The sequence below is a fragment of the Anas acuta genome, chromosome 16 (genome assembly GCF_963932015.1).
Source record: "Anas acuta chromosome 16, bAnaAcu1.1, whole genome shotgun sequence".
Lineage (NCBI taxonomy): Eukaryota > Metazoa > Chordata > Aves > Anseriformes > Anatidae > Anas > Anas acuta.
The window spans coordinates 7,573,236-7,594,127 of NC_088994.1; the positions used below are offsets into that span (position 1 = coordinate 7,573,236).

General features: G+C 42.6%; 1 protein-coding gene across 4 annotated transcripts in view; it reads right to left on the bottom strand.

Annotated features, from left to right (window-relative positions):
- Positions 1 to 20,892, bottom strand: part of NDRG3 (NDRG family member 3) — a 55,202-nt gene that overhangs the window by 20,127 nt on the left and 14,183 nt on the right. For 3 of the 4 annotated variants that reach the window (XM_068700233.1, XM_068700230.1, XM_068700232.1), the window contains exons 2-3: positions 11,551 to 11,656; positions 7,472 to 7,507 (exon numbers count right to left, since the gene is read on the bottom strand). In XM_068700233.1, the coding sequence (XP_068556334.1) occupies positions 7,472 to 7,507; positions 11,551 to 11,607 (93 nt within the window). In that variant the 5' untranslated portion in view covers positions 11,608 to 11,656. Of the gene's footprint in view, positions 1 to 7,471; positions 7,508 to 11,550; positions 11,657 to 14,098; positions 14,227 to 20,892 lie in introns of those variants that run through there. The other variant, XM_068700231.1, reaches the window with a different exon arrangement.

The window sequence follows — 20,892 nt, forward strand, 5'->3', positions numbered from 1 at the left end:
AACAAATAAAAACTGAGATTTTTTGGTGTAATTTCTCATTACAAACTGGCTGACTTGATGAAGTATTGTTGAAAGGAGAGCTTCCCTCATCATTCTGCTCTTCCCCATGTCCAGTGCAGCTGATGGTCACACAGACATCTGTAAGCAGGGTGTGGGGCAGGCTTCGTTTCCCCACTACAACGGGAAACCAAAACAAGGCACCCTGCAGCTATATGACCTCTCATTCAGATGGAAGACCAGCACCGCAAGGGCAGGTGTGGCGGCAGACTTCCCTTAGCTATGCCATTAAGGAATACTTTCAGGTAGGGGCTGGGCAGAAGAACACAGCAGCCAGAGAAAGGCCAGCAATGCTACCAACTATCTCCAAAAGTCCTGTGACTTTTGCTATGTATTTTTTGGCTCCAGCTCCTGAGGATCACTTCAGAAAATGAGATGTGTGTTCCTGAAAGGCTCAGGCACCAGAAGGAGGTTAAGATACAACCCAACAGCAGTTTTAAAACATTTGAGATTAAACAGATACAGGAATTGCTGGGATGTACTCCTTGCTGGGGATTTGCAGAAGGTCAGACTAGACTGTTATGTTATCCTATTTGGTCTTAACATCTTTGAATGATCCTTAAACTGAGGAAGAAAATGCATATCTAAATATGACTGCCAAAATATAAATTTACTGTGAGACTGAGGACGATAAGAAGTGGACACATACTCAATGTGACAAAAGGTTCAAATGGGGGAACATTCTCTGACTGCCACCTGCTGCTTTTGGCTAGAAAGGGAAACAATGACAGTGCCAGTGACAGATGCCACAGAAGATTTTGAATATTAAGAAATAACATTTCTGACTGAGGGAAGGAGGCACTCAAGAGCAGCTCCAGAGATGTCCATGGCTTTCCTTGAGCTCTAGACCCCAGGCAGCGAACAAAGGGACCTGAGTGCTGGACTGCAGCAGCCCGAATTCCAGCCACACTCCCTCAGCTACAGGTCTGAGCAGGATCCAGAGCTTAAGCTTTAGAAGTTATTAAAGTCTGAAATAAACCATTTGTCTCACAGTGGGAATGATTAATGATGAGAATTCGTATTACCAGTGCTTTTCACAACTAATTTATTAAGTTTCCTTTTTAGCATTACCTCACACTAGGAGGCTGCTCAAAGTTCATTATTAATTCCCTTGAAAAAAAATAGAAGTGATTTAAACTGGAGACTGACAACAAAGAATACATCTGTGAAATCTCTTCAGTATATGTATTTTTTAATTCAGGTCTGGCAGAACACAGAGCAGCAGGGTATCTGCTACTTACATTCTGCCCTCTGTACAAGCAGAGGCTAGAAACACCCCCTCAGACCTTTCAGTTTAAGGACACTCAGGTCCTCACTTACCTAAGGCAGAGAAACCTGCCACTGCTACTTCACTGTGGGGTGGAGGACGGGCAGATTACTCAGATGGGGTTTCCCTGTTTTAATGAAACAGTAGCTACAGATTACTTACTTGAGTCATCTTTGCTAAGGCTTGCAGAAAAGAACTGCAGCATGTTCCTGGGGTAACACATCACGGCTATTGACTATGAAGAGATTAAAGTAGGTATTTTGTTGTCTTGCTCTTTGCAACAGCTGCCCTCAAATTTCTACACATTACTAAAACAACAACACAAACTATGCCTAAAAGCTAAGGAAAAAAATGTAAGATGGTGAAGCATTGCCATCTGGTAATTCTTATCATTACAGTACCACAGACCTTAACGCAGTTGGTATGTAAGTACTTACCACCTCCTCTCTGTGCAAGATTATTTTGGAAATAGTAGGGCTGAAGGAGACGGCTGCGTGGGAAGCAAGCCTAAATCAGATTCAAAGCAACATCTTGAACTAAATTATTCATTTCCATACAGAGCAGAAATTTATTAATAGAAAACACAATATCATCTATGCATGCAGGCTACGGTTTCTAGTACTTTGTGTAACTGGATTAAATCTTAAATTAGAGAAATGCTGGGTGAGAACCAAGAGCAGCAGCAGAACAGGGTGTGTAATCTGGTTACATAAACATGAAAGCATCAGGGGACAAAGGTGGTGCTGGGCTATCCCCAATCTACTATTTTATATACAAACAAGCTTTTGTGAACTGCTGTTGCAAGGCACATGATGCTGAAGGACAGACCTACGTGTCTGTAACCCTTTCTAATGCCCTGTCTGCCCAGAGAGAAATGGAAAGTCATCTCCAAAACAGGTCCTGCCAGATAACAGCTCTGCAGTCAAATAAAGTGATATCCAGTGACCTATAACAGGAGTACAGCTGACGAGTTGGGTCTGTGTTCCCAAATCAGAGAATGCAAGCTCTTAAAACCACACAATATTGAGCCTGATAAAAACTAAACAACTAATGACAATATCTACAAGTCAGGAAAGAAGCAAAGGCAGGATTGTGCTTTTCCATCTCCTGCCCTGCCCCTGTGCTACATGAAGCAGTTGAAGCCACAACTTTCTTGTCCTCCAATAATGTATCCAGTGTCATGAGCAAGGCACCCAACAGTGCTTCTTTTTCCTTGCTCCAAGGGCAAATACCCCCTTCCCCAGATAATGCAGGAAATTGGAACTGCCAGTACTGCCAGATCAGTAATAGCTCTAAGTGAATTAGATAACCTGGAGGCCAGCTCTAGTAAGCCCAAGCCTTGTTCCCAGAACTTCACACCATGGTTTTGTGTCAGTGGAGCAGCAGCTTGCAGCCTTCCCCAGGGGCTGCAAAGAGAAGAGGTTGATGCCTCCATCCCCTGAGCAGTGAGCTCCAGGTGCCATATCCAGTAGACACATGGCCCTTGTAAACATTAAACCTACACAAAGAAGACCAACATATCCTAATACAAAAGGCAAGTCAAAAACAATTTTGTGCGACCACTAGACCACAGACCATCTTAAACCCCTAAAGGCAACCTGGATGATGAACCAGGGGCTGCACTTCCAGCCACCTACAGGTGAGATGTGCCAAACCACATTGCCATGCCTTGCTCAAAACAAGGAACATCTTAACATCTTCTGAAGAAAAGAATGCAGGGACGTGCTCTGCATCTCCAAACCTTCAATGTCCCCACCCACTAACTAGAACTGTGTCTAACAGTGTTCAGTTGTAAATAGCATTGCAATTAGCTGCTCTGAAACACCATTAAAGGGTGTTTCATAAGGGATGTTAACAGATCAATCACTGTGAGTGGAAAACACCATTCATTAGTCTTAAGGCAGGAAAGAGGCAAATCCCTTTCTCAACCTAAGGTGCATACATTAGCTTTGCTGTAAGAATTCATTGACAGAACAAAAATAAAACCCACAGAAACTTCAAATACCTTGTCTGCATAACCAGCCTCTTTAGTACACTGTTGTCACAAGTGTACAGAAAGCAAAAATAATGTTTAAGTAAATCCCATGGAAGGATCACAATCATACATTACAAAATTAAAATTATGCTTAAGTCAAAATCTAGCTAGCAAAACCTCTCCAGAATTCAAATACTGCAGCATTACATAAAAAGGGAATTTTTAAATGGAAAGCCAGTGATGGAAGGAATCAGAGAAAAGCTTCCCAGGAAATAAGATTTATTTTATTTTGGATATATCTATTTTATTTTCATCATTTTTAGCTTTATATTTTTTGTTGTAGACATGTCAACAGAAGTCAATTATAGTATTTTGTTGATGGGGCTAACAAAAAAAAACAGGGGAAGCTTCTAATTTAGTAGGCATAAAAAAAACTTTCTTGCTAGATCAAAACATCTTCTGTATTGTAATTAATTTCAAACTAGCACTTTGAACAAGAGAACAAAAGAACTCGTTGTACAGATCTGGAACACAATGGTCTTCAATATCATACAGAAGAAATTTCAATGCTGGTGAGAACAACTCCCGTGGGATTTGTACAGAGAAAGCAAACCCTTCCTCAAAGTGCTGAAGTTGCGTATTATTTCATTGCAACATACAGGACATGCTTTAAAACATCTTGTATTCAAGGCTGCTGTGCAGCAATCACAAGCTGGCTTTAACGATTTCATTAGAAAATGAAACCAGTTTCCACTTAACATCCATGACATCAGCAAATACCCATGATGTGGTATTTCCAATAACCTCTCAAATGCAGAAGACCATCTCTTACAGCACAGCAAGCAAAAATAAAGCAAAGAGACTGGACAACGATAGGAAAACTTCTAATAAACAAGATTGAAAAGATTAAAACGTGTACTTATGGAAACACTTCACCAAAATTAAATCAGCAGTAACGTGTTTATTGAAAAATTGTACTTTCCAATACAGAAAAGTGGCAAAAAAATCCTCAGTGGGCTCTGTTGTTAACAAGGAAGTTTTGATTTCTTTCCTCTGTGGGTTTATGCATGCCTTGTCTCTTCTGTTTCAGCTGAACTTTGCATGTCCTGGATTTACTTATCCCCACTTCTTTCATAACTTCTGAGCTTTCTACAAATATTCTGCCAAATCCCAACCACCTCTCCACACTCCAGGTCCTCTGAGGTGGTTCTGTGTGGTGTGTGCTGGAGAGCAAAGCACTTCTCTCCCTTCCCACAGGTGGGAGGCAGCAGAGGGGAGGCACTAGCTAGGGATCATACTGAATGGTAGCTCGTGTCAGAATGAAACATGACAAAGACTTAATTGGATAGTTTACAAATACACCTATATATGCCTTCACTGCTTTTTAAGCAGAACATCTTGTAAAGGGGGAGAGTCTTAGGCTAACTCTGAACACCTCAAAGCAGCTGAAGAAGGTCTGCAGATAATAAAAGCACAAGCACAGCTCTATTAACTGTGTAGGTCACCACACCATCTGTCTACCAGCAAACCAGACCATTTAATCCACCATCTGCCTGCTAACATTAGAAGAAGTCAAGCCTAGATTTCATTAGGATTCAAATAGCTTTTAAGCAAAATGTAGGTCGCAGATTTAGGTTAATACATTTTATTTCTGAGAATAGCCTAGATTCATATTGATAAAGATCCCTAAGCCACCATGCTAGCTTTCCTCTTTATCTTCATTGCAATTGGTTATCAGATTACTTTGGGGTTATTTTAATTGATGCCCAGGCAATCTGTTATTTGTCAGGGTTAACTGTGCTTGCTTGCAGATAAACAATACAAGAAAATCAGGGCACATGCATCTGAAAGCTATTATGATGCAGCCAGGCTAAAAGCTTCTTTGTTATCACATAAACCCAGAGTAACTAACTTCAGAAGCAGGAGTATGTTTGCTGTGTTAACTTTACTCAGATCTGGTCCTGGGAAGCAATTTTAAGTCTCAAACACGAATAAGTAAAACTGGACCAGTTCCACGGGGGCCTGAATGTGTCAGCCAGCCATGCTTTACTAGATCAAAAAGCAAGCAGTAATTTTTGCACAGACAAAAGCTTGACTTCCAAATTCTTCTTCCAAGTCTGTTAGCAAATGAGGCATAAAATCCAAGGAGCCATCCCTCCATCTATGTGCTCCAACAGATTTCAGAGCTCACTCAGCCCTTGGTGGCATTTTAAAGGTTGGCCAGGCAGGCCAGGCCAGGCCTTCTCTGAATCCACACCATATAGGCAAAGTGGAGGAAGGTGAGGCTGGGACAACATCTGCAGTTGCAAGAGAGGCTATGCAACTTATCGGTGAAAAAAATAATAAAAAAATAATAAAAAACAAAAACCTACAAACTAAATGAATTACCAAGTGGGCTCCTGGAAGGAACATCTCATCTCCTGCCCAACTGTTGCCATGGCCACCAGCTCAATGCTGATCTAAATTGAAGCAGGGAGAAGCAACATGCATGCCTTTCCCCGGCTCGGTGCTCCCAAGCCCCTTTCCACGGCTGCAGGCTGCTCTGGCAGCTCCTCCGACGGCACCGGGCACATGCAAGTCGATGGCTGCTGCTTGTTCCTCCAGAGCTCCCACTGCACACATCTAATGTGACTTCAGATTTGGAGCACTCTTTAAACAAGGGTGCAGCGAGGCTCTGTTTGTGCAGAGAAAGCACAGAGGAAGAAGAAAGGAGCAGAAACGATGCACGGCTCCATTGTGGAGACTCCTTCCTAACCCCCCATTACCTCTCAAGGCAGCTGCAAACCCAGAGCTTTGTCATCGATTTTGCAGTAAAGGCTGATGTGCTCAGATTCTTCAGATTCTTAGGCACTGTATTCATATTCTTTCAGAGCAGACAGGCTTCAGTACAGAAGAGCCTGTGAACCACTCACCCAAAGCCATTGCACCTATTCTACCCTTTGCCCCACCCCACTTGGGAGCACTCTGAACCTCTGCAGAGATGGAAAAGATGCAGAAAGACGGAGACAAGATGGTGTAGGGAGGTGTCTTTCAAACCCATTATCTACCTTTCTTAAACCAGAAAAATGACTCTAACACTGCTGCCACTTCTGAGATGGCAAACTTAAGTGACAACAAGGTAAGATTGGTAATTTTTATATTTATAGACTTTAAGATAACATTAAAAGTCACAAGGAATCGTGCTAGAGCAGTACAGTGACATGTGCATGCCTAGATGGGGTGTACTTTCAGTGTCCTACATCAAGAGATGGGAAAAATACAAACTGCCTTCTTAGGACCATATTTTTTATTTTCCTGTTCTGCACAGGCTTGTAGAAGGTCTTCTGGAATTGTCTACATTGACAGACTTCTTAAAAGATCCCATGTAGTGTTGACAGATCTACCCCCTAGCTGCACCACTGGGGTAACACAGCTGTGAGCACCTCTCCTGTGCTATGCAAACATTACAGGCACAGCAGCCTCCTGCAGCTGAAGAGAAGGGAAAAGATACGGGCTGCAGATCAGCATGCTGAGTGGGAAGTCAGCAAGGTAATCTGGCGTGGTAAATGGAGACTGTGCTTTATAAAACCCACCACATAACCTTGGTACTGTGCTCTGCCTAACAAAGAATGTGTCCTCTGTCTTAGAGGCTTGTGGTGCAACTGCTCCTCTGAAAGGATTATTCCTATAGCAACCAGCGTGCTCATCTCCACACTACTCTGAGATGGAAAATCTCCCAGAAAATGACCACAGCTTTGCCATGATCCAGGCCCAGTAGAGCACAGGTGCTGTATTTGGGGCAGCAGTAACACCTGGTGATTTCCATTTCCTCACAACACATACACAGAGCATGCAGCCTCCTTTTTTTCTTAGTCAGTGAACCAGATGGGATGTGACAGAGCTGCAGCTATTCAGCAGATCACATCTCACCAACAAACTGCCTTTCAGGAGACCAGCCAACGTGCGGCCTGCTGTGGAGCCCTGGCAGAGAGCAGTCTGCACCTCGCAGCACACAACGACATGCTCTGGTGAAAGGGTAAAGGGCACTTTCTGTCAAATGGACATATTCAAGCACCTATTGATTAAACCTTCAAAGAAGTTAAAGAGAACATGCAGTTTTTCATTTCTGTCAGCATTACTGATAGGCCACAAGGAGGCGACCCGCAGATCCTTGGCTCCTTCACACAGCTTACCTGACAATCGAAGTCCTGGAAGTTGCGAGCTGCATTCTGTTAACAAAAAAACAAACAGAAAATAGACTTCAGCATAGTATCCCAAAACACGAACCAATGCTACCATGAAGGGTCCCCTCAGAAACCTCTCCTTCAGCATGGTCTGGCCAGACTAAAAACAAATGTGAGACTCCCACAAGAGAACTCCATGCAAGTTTTGCCCATCACTATTCAGTGAGTCCTCTGGGGACTGCCCCAAGGTGAGCATCTGGGGACTCAGATGAGGGTTGAGAGCACTGGAGCAGGAACAGATGCAACCCAAGAGGAACCCTGACCAAAGTCAGGCTGCTTATGAAGTTGGTTTTTGCCTGGTCCTGGTGCCCTTTAATAATTTGAATTTAAAACTCTTTAGAGGACTGCCACTAGAATCACAGGTAATGAGTGCAAGAACACAAGCTTTGTGGTCAGCTAATCCACAGCAGCTGTTGTTTGCATTGTTTCATCTCATGGCAAATGCAGTGTTGCTGCTGAAACCGGAACGCATGGGAACTGGAGTAAACAACCCAAAGCAGACTTTTCTCAGATGGTGTCACCACCCATACACGTGAGTGTACATTTGGTGTACTGCAAGATTTAAATTCTGCAGTAAGTTGTCTGTTCGTGTGCCTGCAAAGCTTCATGAGACCCAGGCTTTGATCACTGGGGAGGCTACACTTCGGAGTGCTGCACAAGGCTGGGCAAATTATTCAAGTCAGCATACTATCTTACACGTTATAGGCATAGCACCTTAGTGCTAAAATTACAACTAGGACCATATATGAGCAACACGAGTACCCTAAATACTGGCTGAGTACCCTAACTCCCCTCCACATGTAAATAAATGGCCCTGTTTTCCTCTCCCCGGCTTTGTCATAGTTCAGAAGAACACAGGTTACTAACTACATTCTTCAGTTTGTGATGTTCAAATTTTGGATATCTGCAAATCTGATCTAAGAATCCCCAGGTGTTAAGTACTGAACTGTGTTAGATATTTTGAACATAATGTGGCACAGAGCATCAGATCCTCAGGATGGAGGAAAAGGAAATATAAATCAGCCCTCTCATTTCAGTTTGAAATTCTAAATTAGCTGAGATTTCTGACAACCTTGTCTAATGATCTGAATATATGCTAAGAAAAGTGTAATTCTTGGGGGTGCAACAAATCAAAGAATGAAAGCCTGTAACTGTATTGCTCGTTGTCCAAGTACACCAAGATGCAAAAGTAGCAGTATTGCTGACGTGTTGTGCCTCCTGGATAGTTGATTTTAACTCATCTAAATCTGAATTTAAATCATTGATCTATTATTTTTCTCAACTTTCTTGAGTCTAAGATGAAGACACATTTTCCATTTCTCTGAAGACGTCATGTCTGTACCTCAAAGGCAAAGCACTAGCTGGAATTGTGAAAGGATATTCCTTAGGCTGAATTGGAACCTCCTGAATTAAATTGTTGCATTTCAGTGACTCTTCACTGTGGCTATATTAATAGGAGTCAAAGTTGCCAGAATACTAAGCAATGAGAAGTAGTAGAAAAGTTTTGAATGAAAATTAACATAATGCAGCACTCTTGGTTTTGTTTTGCAAACCATATTTGCTGAATAGTTGTTACTACTGTAACTGTTAGCCTGAAGACACTGGAACTACAGGTTAAGATGTAAAAACCATACGCTATCCCATTTTGGCAGCAAATTTACACAACCACCATTCAGGATCTCTAAACATCCAGCAAGAGCAGGAACTGATAAGAACATGAATAATAAGTAAGTTTTCTATCAGATTACAGACAGTATTCTCTTCTTCTCTCTTTCAGCTAACTACAAACATTTTAAGTTGATTTTATTTCCCAGTATAAAGACACTGTACTTTAGTGAGCCTGAAAAAGGCAAACATATATAATTTAATGAATCTTACTGCCCTGCACTTTCTATTAGACTTAACTTGCACGCAAACGTCACAGCGTATTCTTTAAAAGTCAGGCTCGTAGATTTTTGCTGACTTAGATCTGAGACAAAACAAAGCCAGGGCTCAGTGGTCCCCAGTGGCATTTCCTGGCTCACACAAAGTGACCAGGCTATGATCCATTTCCATATCCCAGTCATTTCCACTGCTTGAGCATTAAGATGCCAGAGCTCCTTTTCTCTGTACAGCAGTCTGAAGAGTTCATGAGCACTCACCCATTAGCAACTTAAGAGTTTTACTGTGCTATTTCTGGCCATTAATCCCTGCTGGTTCATGAAATCCTCTCTCTAAATTGGGTTGGTCAGTAAAAATATTAGTGAACCGCCAGCTCAATACTTCTTGGATGTTGATACGCTGCACAGAACAGCACATTAGGGCACCACACCCATATGCTCCACAAACGATGTCTAAGAAGCACATCCATATTACCTGAAGTCTGACTTTGTTAGTCTTTTTGTTATGAAACACTTCAATGCTTCCTACTTAGGTTGTTTCACCTAACCAAGAGAAACCTACCTTCTTGAACTCAGACACACACACACAATCCTAGGAGAGTCCTAGGAGAACATAAGCAATAGGTAGGGCATTACATTTGAGAAGCTTGTCTCCTATAAATATTTTTCTTTCATTATGGAAACAGAAACTGTTTTCAAGGTCTTTCTGGATTTTCATCTGCTGGTCTACACTTTCGTTGTTCTTCCAAGGATCACCCTCCCTGGAAAGATTTTAAAACGTTACGTTCAAGCTATGGTGGAACATAGTAGTCAGCACTAGATTATAAGAATAGGCAGCTGGATTGTAGATTTCAGCTATATTTTTAGATTTCTGAGTTATTAAACAGGTATGCTAGCACACTGAAGAAATTGGCAAAAACTAAGCAGCACAGACTAAAATGTAGCAGAATTTCAGACATTTCACTAGTCTTGGGTGGAAGTCTGCAGTCAGAATCATAGAATATCCCAAGTTGGAAGGGACCCATAAGGATCAAGTCCAACTCCTGGCACCACACAGGTCTACCCAAAATTTTAGACCATGTGACTAAGTGCACAGTCCAATTGCTTCTTAAATTCAGAGAGGCTTGGTTCAGTGACTACTTCACTGGGGAGCCTGTTCCAGTGTGCGACCACCCTCTTGGTGAAGAACCTCTTCCTGATGTCCAGCCTAAACCTCCCCTGCCTCAGCTTAACACTGTTCCCGTGGTGTTAAGTTTACACAGTGCAGTCTCCTGTGTGTACACAATGAGTGGCCAAAGTAGGGTTCTCATTCAGAAGCTACCATATCCTTTGGCAGAACAAACCAGTTCTTGAAATCAGACATTAAACAGCAAAACACTGCTTCACATACCATGAGACTCTTTGACTTGGCTGTTAGATATGGACAGTGACCAAAAACCACTGGTCAGAATCACAATGTTCAGACACAAGATACTCAGCCTTCTTGGGATGGTCCGCAATGACTTAGGAACTCAAAGCAATGGCAGAACAAAGGTAGGCTTGTGCTTTCCTAAAGCCCAGATAGCCCCCCTCCAGTCCACAGAAGATAGAGTGAAAGGATTAAACAACTGCTGCAAAGCAGTGATTTTCCAAAGTCTCAGTACCACATGAATCAGAACTGCTCTGACTAGACTCCACAGATAGTAATAAAAAAGGCTCACCATCAATAAATCCAGTAAGTCCTCATTTGCATTTAGGGCTCAAAACAAAGATGTATAATTTGGAAAGAAAAAAGACTTTAAATAAAAAAGTTAATTAAAAAAAAAGTGATATCAGCCAAGGTTTCTCTAACAAGCTTGAGCTTTGATATCAGAGATTCTACAGCTCAGTTATATCAGGAATGGTGTCACCTTTCCATTTTCTGACCTGCCTTTGTAAAACCCCAGTACAGGAATGATGCAGTTTGCCTGAGACTCCAACTTCCTTGAACTGTGGTCTTTCTTTCCCTAAGACTTTGGAAGGGTATGTGATGGTGGATCACTAGAGCTGGGGAAGCAATTCGTGTTTTTCCGTACTTAAGGTACTTCAAGCTGTAAACAGACAATCGGGGATCCTTGCCAGACACAAAGTCAGCTGGAACACTGAGAGCAAAGGAGCAGCTAGTATTACCTTATCATTCAGAAGTGGTTTGATCTCTGTCAACTGAACATCCTGTAGTTCATCCATGGTGGCGTAAGCAGTGTCACTTAACACTCACAGCAGCAAAGGAGCAATTCTGAAACAAAAGCATATGTTTAGAAACAGAATTATGAAAGATGTTAGCCAAAAGAAAGCTTTAAGGTCTTTTCATTAGACTTGCATATGCCCAAACTGAAACCTGAAAGCAGCTGGTTCTCAGTTCAACATAAAGTACCTGTAACAGGAGAACGCAAACAGCCATGTTCGCACTCAGTGTCTCATTTTGCTATGCCTCACCTCATACATTGTCTTGCCCACTGAAAACTGTCCCTGAAAGCTCATGCCTTTCTATTCAGAAAGGCTGGGTCCATTTCCATGCATTGCTGGTACTCCAGCCATAGTCTGCCTGGAAATGACTGGATCAGCAGAATGATAAAATTGCTCATGAGTACTGACACTGCCAGAGCATTTTATGAAGGACTGATGGTGCAGATCACGTCACTGATTAGGAAAGCTGTACATATTACTGAAGACGAAATAAAAAAAAAAAGTCATGGGCACAAGCAGGGACAGGAATAGGCACATGGTGGGCTTCCTGGATGTTAGCCGAGTGCTAACATCCAGAAAAAGTCTTAGGTGCCACCACAAATCAAATTCTCTTTGCAAGATAACATACTGCTGCTAACCATGAAAGAAAAAGGTGGAAAACGAGTACTGCAACTGTGCTCTAAAGCCACTGTAACTCCACACAGACACTGCCCAGAAAGGAGCGCTTCTCCTCACACCAAGAGATATGCAGGGCTGTGAATTCTTTTCATCCCTTTTTGTGCCAGAACTAATATTGGTGTGGCTGAAGCCAGTCTCGCAGAACACAGATCATTATGCCTTTTCCCTCTGAAAATCACCCATAGCAACACCTGTCTCTTTTAGCTCTTTTGGCTCAGCTGTCTTGTTCTCTCTCTTTTTTTTCTACAAAACATATCAGTTCTGAGACTACCAAGAAACCACCTGATTTGCGGGTAACGTTTCCTTTATCCCACACTGAATTTTCAATTGGAAGAACAGTACAAATAGCTATATGGATGGACTGTAGCTCCCAGAGGAAGTTTAGTTACTGTAATTCTTGTGAGGAGTTATGGAGATCAAAAATATTTTATTATAACAACATCCATGCACTCTGGAATTGATGAAGAGCTCAATATATACCTAGTTCTCCCCAAAATTCAGGGCAAGAATCCCATTACTTTACAGACACCAAAGGAGTTTCACACAACCATCACAAAGCCCCAGGACGCTCCCTGCATAAATCTGCCCTGGGATCATTTGTTGCTGCTACAAGCATGCTACCTGAAGAGCTTATGGTCTAGAGAGACACTTTGTAAATCACATGCACTACTTTGTTATGCATTTGTTACAATAAAAAGCTAAGATGTTCAAAGCAAAAATTATTAAATGCTTTTATCTCATCAACCTCAGTTTCATACTTGGTCTTTAGATGTGACTGCAGTGCACCCAGTAAACAGCATCACACTGAAACTAATCTGATGCTTATCTTCCTGGTCCACTATTGCTCCATGTATTTTTTGTGAAAGTAGGGTCTCCTGGGGCTAAAACAGGGGATTACTGTGCTCCTGCTGTGTTGTACCAACACTGCACATTGCTCCTTTGTAAAAACAAGCTGGGCAGTAGCAAGAAGGGATGTTGTTTTGGATGCTGGGCTCAGAATTGGGTGAAATTTCCTTGAGAGACAAGGGACAACCTTCCTTAGCATCAACCAGGCTCAAATAATTGCAAAAACTCCTGCAGGGGAGCATTCTGGAGGAGTCAGAGAGACTCTGCAATGAGTCCACAGCACAGTCAGCCTGGCAGACTATGGCCCAGAGCAGGCTGTTCCCCCAGGCAGCAGGAGCGAAGGCAGGACCAGAGGGGACTGAATGCTGAGGTGACCCATAAGGGCACTAAAATTACCAACTAAGACTGAAATCCTACCGAAAGATTAAATTTGCACAGCCACAAATGGCAAGATGGTTGATTTTGTGTCTAATCCTTTTTATTCTAATCTGTTCACCCAGCAAATTGGAGCTTTCTTCTGCTTTCCTAGAAAATCAAAGCTTTTCAAAGGCTTTTGAAGGAAAAGCTGCTGGGGGGTCTCTGTCACTGCTTGCAAGCAGTTTTGTTTGTTTGTTTCTTTCCTTTAGATGACTGAACTTTCTGGAAAACAGCTGTCGCAGCCTCAGGACTTCCATCTGAATCTGTTCAGAGGATATTCTGCAGGCAGAGGCACAGATGTTCTCCTCCCAGCGTCTTAGCGAGCTGAATGTGATTGACCTCAACCACATCTGGGTAACTGGGTTTTAGAGCATGAGATCTAAGCGGCTCTATGGGATTATACACTACAACTTCACCAGGACACCATGCTATCCTAACAGCAACACAGCTTTTAGTTTGAAACATGGCAAAGTGGCACACTTGTCCAAAAAAAAAAAAAAAAAAGGTCACAAACATTTCTCAAAAGAGAACGGTTTGTAAGCAGAGCAACCTGGCAATGCACTTCTCCAATGCAGAGGCAAAGGGAAGGGGAGGTATAGGAGATCTGGGCTATCCTCTGCTCCAGCCACATTAAAGTTGCCTCATAAACGACCTGAGGACACGTCTGCCCAGGAAATAAGCAATTCTCTCCCTTCACTCCTCCTGTTATTTAAAGAAACAAACCTGTCATTTCATAAGCAGCATAAATATTCACAAAATACAGATGAGCTCTGCAGAAGACAGTCTACAAGCACAGTAAAAGGTTTGCCCAGAGTGATCCACATATAAATCACACATTTTTCTATAAATGTCCCAGTACCACCTACTTTGCAAGTATTCCTCTTGGTTCCATTTTTATACAGTTATAAATACACTCAAATATCCCCAATTTAAACCATCCAAAGGCTTCCGACTGGAACAGATTCCATGCTCTTTGAAAACCAGTAATACAAGAACTGAGGAAAGACTTTTGGTGAATAATTAACACACAGACTAGAAATCCAGGTAGGACACAGCAGGCTGCAAAAAAATAAGGCAGGTGGGACACAGAAAGAAACCATTTATCTATAAATAAGATCAGAACTACGTGCTCACATGCTTACTCCAAGATAAGAGTGCTCTAAATTTACATCGCTTCAATATATAGAAAAGGAAGTTGTGATAAAGCAAAGAGCATGACTACTATCAATGTGCACCCACACTGCTAACGGCACAACGGCTCTGCCTACGGGCGTGCAGGCTCCTGTTTCCATTCAGCCAAGTTCTCGGGGTGCTGCTCCCCACAGGGTTACAAGCTGGGAGTCTGCAAGGGATGGACTCAGCTGCTGGGCACCGCCTTGAAGGATCTCTCCACGTGCTCTAGGAAATCCATGCAACAAAATTTTGTATGCAGAGGGTGAAAATTCACATTCGTTCATCTTAACATGACTACAGCTTCTGATTTATTAACTCGATAACCTGTTACACTCCTGCTTTGTATGCTAACCGTGCTGAGGGAAAATTGTACAAGACAGCTATCAAGCTCTGATACAAAACATGGCATTAAATACACCTAAACATACGCTCCCTTGTTTGCATCTAGCAGAGGCTGGCTGGAAAATCTCCTCTCCAGGGACTGACTACACTTACAGTCATGATGAACTGGATCAGGTTTCCAAGAACGGCGCTCTGACACAGCCACCCACTCCTTACAAGACAGAAGGCAGAAGCACTGCTCCTGAGGGCGCAGAGGAAGACTAGAGCAAACCCCCAACTTGCAGCCAGCGCCTGAACTAAAGTAAACCACTCATGTTCCTCATGTTCACAGCTCAGCTATTTATTTAGCTGTGTGTGTTGCACAGCTTTTTACTACATTTTGTTCCTTTCTCTAGTGAGGTGACTCCTGCCCATGCCTCTCTCTGTCGTGTATGCGCTGGAAGACAAGCTGTATGGCAAGGCTTCTCAGCTTGGGCAGGCAGACCTGTCTTGGCATATTGATCCTAAGTAATGGAGGTTTCACTGAGGGCCTCCGAGGCCCTTGAGTGGTCCTGTTATGTTTCTCGTCAGTCCTTTATAAGCCTCACAACAGCAGTGTGCTTCCTAACCACCTGCACAGGCCGCTCTGTTCTCTGTACTGAAATGCTGGCTGACATGGTAAACTCAGCAAAACAGGCAAGGGGGCCAAATTCACTTTCAAAATATTTTCCTAGGTTACTCATTTTCTCTGTTTCAGCTCATGTATTTTTGGGAACGCACCACACGGTGCTCCACCTCCAAGCCAAACTATGAGCCTGTGGAGAGAAATCACGTTGTGCTTCAGCAGCACCGTGCCAGCTCCTGCACACGAGAACAGCAGCGTCTCACTGCAGCGTGTTGTGACATCCTTTACACCTGGGCCACACCCAGCACACAAATGCCAGCTGCGAAAAACAGTTCCTAAGGAGTTTAAATCAGACCTACATTTAACAATGGTTTGGCAAGGAGAAGGTTTGTGACTAGCTTTCCATTAATTTTGGAAAAAGCATCCAATTTCTAACTACAAGGAGTGTCACACTGCCACGCGCGTATCTAAGCTCAGCTAGCAAACATCATCCTTAGTCACCACTGGAATTTGTAGGCATTGAATAGGGCTGATTAAACAAAAATGCAAGAAAAAGTCCTCAAACTGCTTTGGGTTACCTGGACCAGTGCCAATAAAGCTGCTGAAACTACACTGATGTCCCCTACACAGTACAGTCCCAAAAGCTGTAAAGTGCAGACACACAGGGAATGAACTGCAATGCCAGATTACTGCTGTGAAAATGATGCAGATTACTGACTCCAGATGAGCCTTTTCTGCTCATGGTATATCTCTCAAAAGCTTTGCGGCACTTCCCTTTATAAGCTGTTCCTCTCATCGGAGATGAAATAAGCAGAAGCTATCGCTACCCACAAATACATCTTGTGCAAGTAAGATCTCATGTTGCAGTGATCTTGAGACAGCAGGAAACTGCAAATCTCAACTGTATGATTTTTTCACATCCCTTTTTTCCTTCAGTGGAACCACTCTATAACACAATCCCCACGTTATCCAGCAGTTTACAGAACTCAAACTAAAGCACAGAGACATTTTCACCTGTTCTGTGGTTAAGGACATGTTTGTCCTCCAGCTTTTTGTCTTACTTCATTCAAACTGGAATCAGTGGAAGTTGGCCATCAGAAAATCATACATTAAATAATTGTGCTTACTGAATATAAGAACACAGATGCACATGGAAGTCAGATTTAATTCTCAGGTTGCAGTTTCATTATTCCAACATGCTCTGACTGCAGTCCTTTTGCAAAAGTGGCATTCATAGGATTGACGCAAATTTTCAGAGCACGTACACTTCATATAAAGAATAAATTGCTAAATCTAGATTTTTATTCTATGCTTTTCTCCCTCCTACCTCGTATGAATTAAATGCTTCTTTCCCTTTCCCCACATAGCACTGCTACTTGGAGCTCCCCTGAACAAGCTCTTCAGCTCGGCTTACTGCCCAGCCTGCACCACCTGACGGACAATCTCTTCTCCACCATCCGTGGCATTCCTTCAACACTGTCAACTACTGCGGTCATGCTAACCCCTCCATCATTGCCAGTCTCTGAATTATTTTTCAAGCAGAAGACACTCTTCAGTGTTTCAGAATGAATTTTAAAGTCCAGCTCCTTCTCAGGCAGCCGGCCAACACAGGAAAGACAACTCAAATTAACACGGTTAAAGCCAGTAATGGATATGGGGCAACTCAGAATCAATTCAGGATGCGATTTCATTATTCTTTTTTCATTATTCATTTAATGCATTTGAGAGCTGCTGCCAAAAGGGATACTCCTGTCCTCCCTCCCTACACCAGGCAGGAATTCCTTCCTCTTCCCCTGCACCAGGCCGATGGCCAGGCAGCAATGTGGCAAGTCAGAGCTGCCTGCTCTCTAGGCAACATTGCTTCGTGGTAGTTTGCACTTGGAGCAGTGAACTGACTGAGGAAAATGCTTCTCCAGCTCATTGCGTACTACCTTTTTCCTAAATCTGTCCAGCATAAAGACCTTGTTTGAGATCAGACTGTAAGAAACTGCGTTTATTGGCAGGGCTAGTTGTTGGTTCAATCACAGAGCCGATAAGGTTGATGATGCTGCCAGCTGATACACAGGGAAGGGAAAGAGCATGACCGCTGTTCCAGAGGGGCCTGCACTTAGCTTCCAGACGTTACATCTAATCAAGATAAAGTGCATATAGAATATAAGACAGAACTCCGTTTGCTAATCTGAGTTGCCTTGCTGCAGGGAACTCAACTTTCACTTTATGGCCTCTGAACAGGCTGCACCACTCAAGGTACATGGCAAGAGCAAAGGGAATGGAGCAACAGCTATGATCCATCCCCCTGGAAAAGTGTTCATAAAGCTCAAGTCCTGTCATCAAACAGCAGCCTTAATCGCCATTTTGGTCTGATTTAACCTGAGTTATGAAAATGCATTTTTAATGATGGAAGAGAAACTTGAAAAGAAAAAGATTATTAACATGCCGAGAGGAACTAAAGAAAGCCTCAAAGGTGTGCAGACTACAAAGGCGTGTATGCAATGTAAGTCTGCTTTGACAGTTGCACAGAAAATCTTTCACAGTGATGTGTAATGAGCTCTGCAGACAGCACCACAGCCTGCAGTCTAAGTTGAGGAGCATGTACAATGTACAGAGTAGTCAAATATACAAGTAAAGTAGTTCAATTGCTACAGCCTTTGCGGTTCTCCCTTAACACAAGTAACCAGGCCTATGCAGTAACATCTAGTACATATCAGCATGGGCATTCACGTTATAAATTCCTAACATGGACGGAAACCCTTTGATAAAACAGGTAATATTGTCTTGTTTTGGAGAGGGCTGAAAGAGAGATGGGATGCAGCCATGCAAGAACATCCTTCTTCTAGGCATAGTGAACATCTCTCCTTAGGAGTTTTGGAGGCAGCGTGTAAATGCCTGCAGGAATACAATGGAGATGTAGGATGGAAAACACCGAGCACTTTTGGGGAAAATCCTGCCAGCTCTGTGAGCTCATGGCTATCAACCCCCACAAGGTATGTTGGCCAGGCACTGAGATGCTGCCTCCGCAGATCTCACTGGGACCTAACATAAAAACATCTGACAAGTAAAACTCAGAGTTCCATTTAAAACCACATTTTTTTATTCTTGCTGCATTTGTAAAACTTTGTAGGTTTTTTTCCAACAGTACACTTGCTTTCTGTAACTACATGTGCAATGGGGCCAGCTCAACGGTGGGAATGAGAACCCTCAATTCAGAAGAACTACTGACACAACCTAAACATTCAAGGCTTTGGGGGTAATTAATATAGTGTATATGTATAATAAAGTAAGCTAGGGTGATTTCTATTAAGCTGAATTCAGTCTTGTATACTTGGGATCCAAGAAAGACATTCACAAGCAATAGTACTTGAGGCCTTCATACCACACAGTTTACTAGCTTATAGTGCGTTACTTAAAAATATTCCTTGAAGACTTTTTTTTTTAATACTGCATTATACAATACACCCTCAAAACCACCAAGAATCGTGGCTTTTAGACTGGAAATCCACAATACCATGGATACTCCAAATAGAACATCCCATTACTATAAACAAAGCCCCAGTGAGGTTAAAATGCATAAAGACTTTTTCAGAAGTAGCTGAAGATGTCAAGACAAGTGATTTAGTTTCAGTATGCTGGTTCTGAAAGAAGCTGGGTCACTAGATGGGTTTCATGTATAACCCCTCCATTTTCAGAAAGACTCATTTTACCACAGATTCATTCCCTACAGACCAGCATGAGATGAGAAGGATGTAATGCACCTTGCAGCCGGTGAAAGATAAAGCTGACAAAATTAAATATTGCAGAGTCATTTGGGCTGGAAGGGATGGCTGGGGGTGATCCAGCACAGCCTCCTACTTCAGGCAGGAGTAATTTCAAAGCTGGATTAGATTGCTCAGGGTTTTACAGATTTGTAAAAGTGTAAGGATGCAACTGGTGCCTCTTGTCCCATCGCTGCAAACCTGAGAAGAGCCTCGTTCATCTTCTCTTCTACCTTTTTATGTAGCAGAATGAAGGTATGCAATCAATGAGATTTTTGACCTGAAAACACCATAGGCCAGAATAAAAACAAAAATGCAAAATAGTGCCTGTTACAGCCAGCCATCCGCAGTATTTAACATTTCCCTTTCTAAAACTGTTCAATAAGTAACCAAGTCAGGTAATTCCAGCTAAATGCCTAGGCGTAACAGAAATTCATCTCCTGGTAGATTTTTCAGGCAGATGTTAGTATGTCAAAATAACAGGTTCAGTATTAAATTGAACTTCCCCCCTTTCTGAACAATATTGAACAGTTTCCAGAGTAACAACACAAAGAGCTGTACTGGGGCTGTGTAGTGCAAGATCTGGTCTCTGATACAGCTCAAGAGCAAATGCCTAGGAAAGAGCAAAAGAATAGCACCAAGTGATATTTCTGCTTTGCTTGTACATCAAAGTGTATTTCAGACAAGCCTTAGTCTCTTTCAGATCCCCTTGAAGCTCCTTCCCCAATGCACTAAAGTTCTGCTGTTCTTTCTGAACATAGAGGATATTATCAGGCTTTGTGCTGCTGAAAAACAGGTAAGGAAGGCTTCCCCATGAAACCTCTGTGGTGCCTTTCTCCCTGCAAGTCACAAAAATCACGCGCCTCTTTACCTCTTAAATACCAAAATACTCTTTTATCCCAACACCACAAAATCCACATTCAGTTTTCAGTGCAACATAACGCATGTGGGCAACTAACCTCCTCCGACCCACAGCCTTGATCAGCCACCACTTTCCAGAGGTCTGCATGTTGGCCAGAGAAGGATTTTCCTAGTGCAAAAAGCCCTCGGCAGAGCAGCATGCATTACAGCACAAACCCTGCCCTACAAAAGCCATTTCACAATGCCTCCTCTAAAGGCAGGCTGATCAATATTCATTTGGAGAGAAATTATCAGGTTCCTACCATGTTTTAATATTACTTTAGTGTAACATTACATGTGCTTTTCTCCCATGTTAACTTTTAGGCAGAAGTTACATTGAAAACACTGCTGATAGGTATCTCAGAAATAAAAGCAGAGCCCTAGTTACTGCTGGATGTCTTTTAATCCACTGTTACTAACCACCACCCCTGACAGGCTTCGTGCCTTATGCTTTTGGAAAGTGGCAGAAATATTTACTACATCCAGGGATGCAAAGTCACAGCAATGAGTTCTAAAGAAACACTGAAAAGGGATTTAAAATGTTCTAAAGAAAGGTACTGCCATACTGTAAGA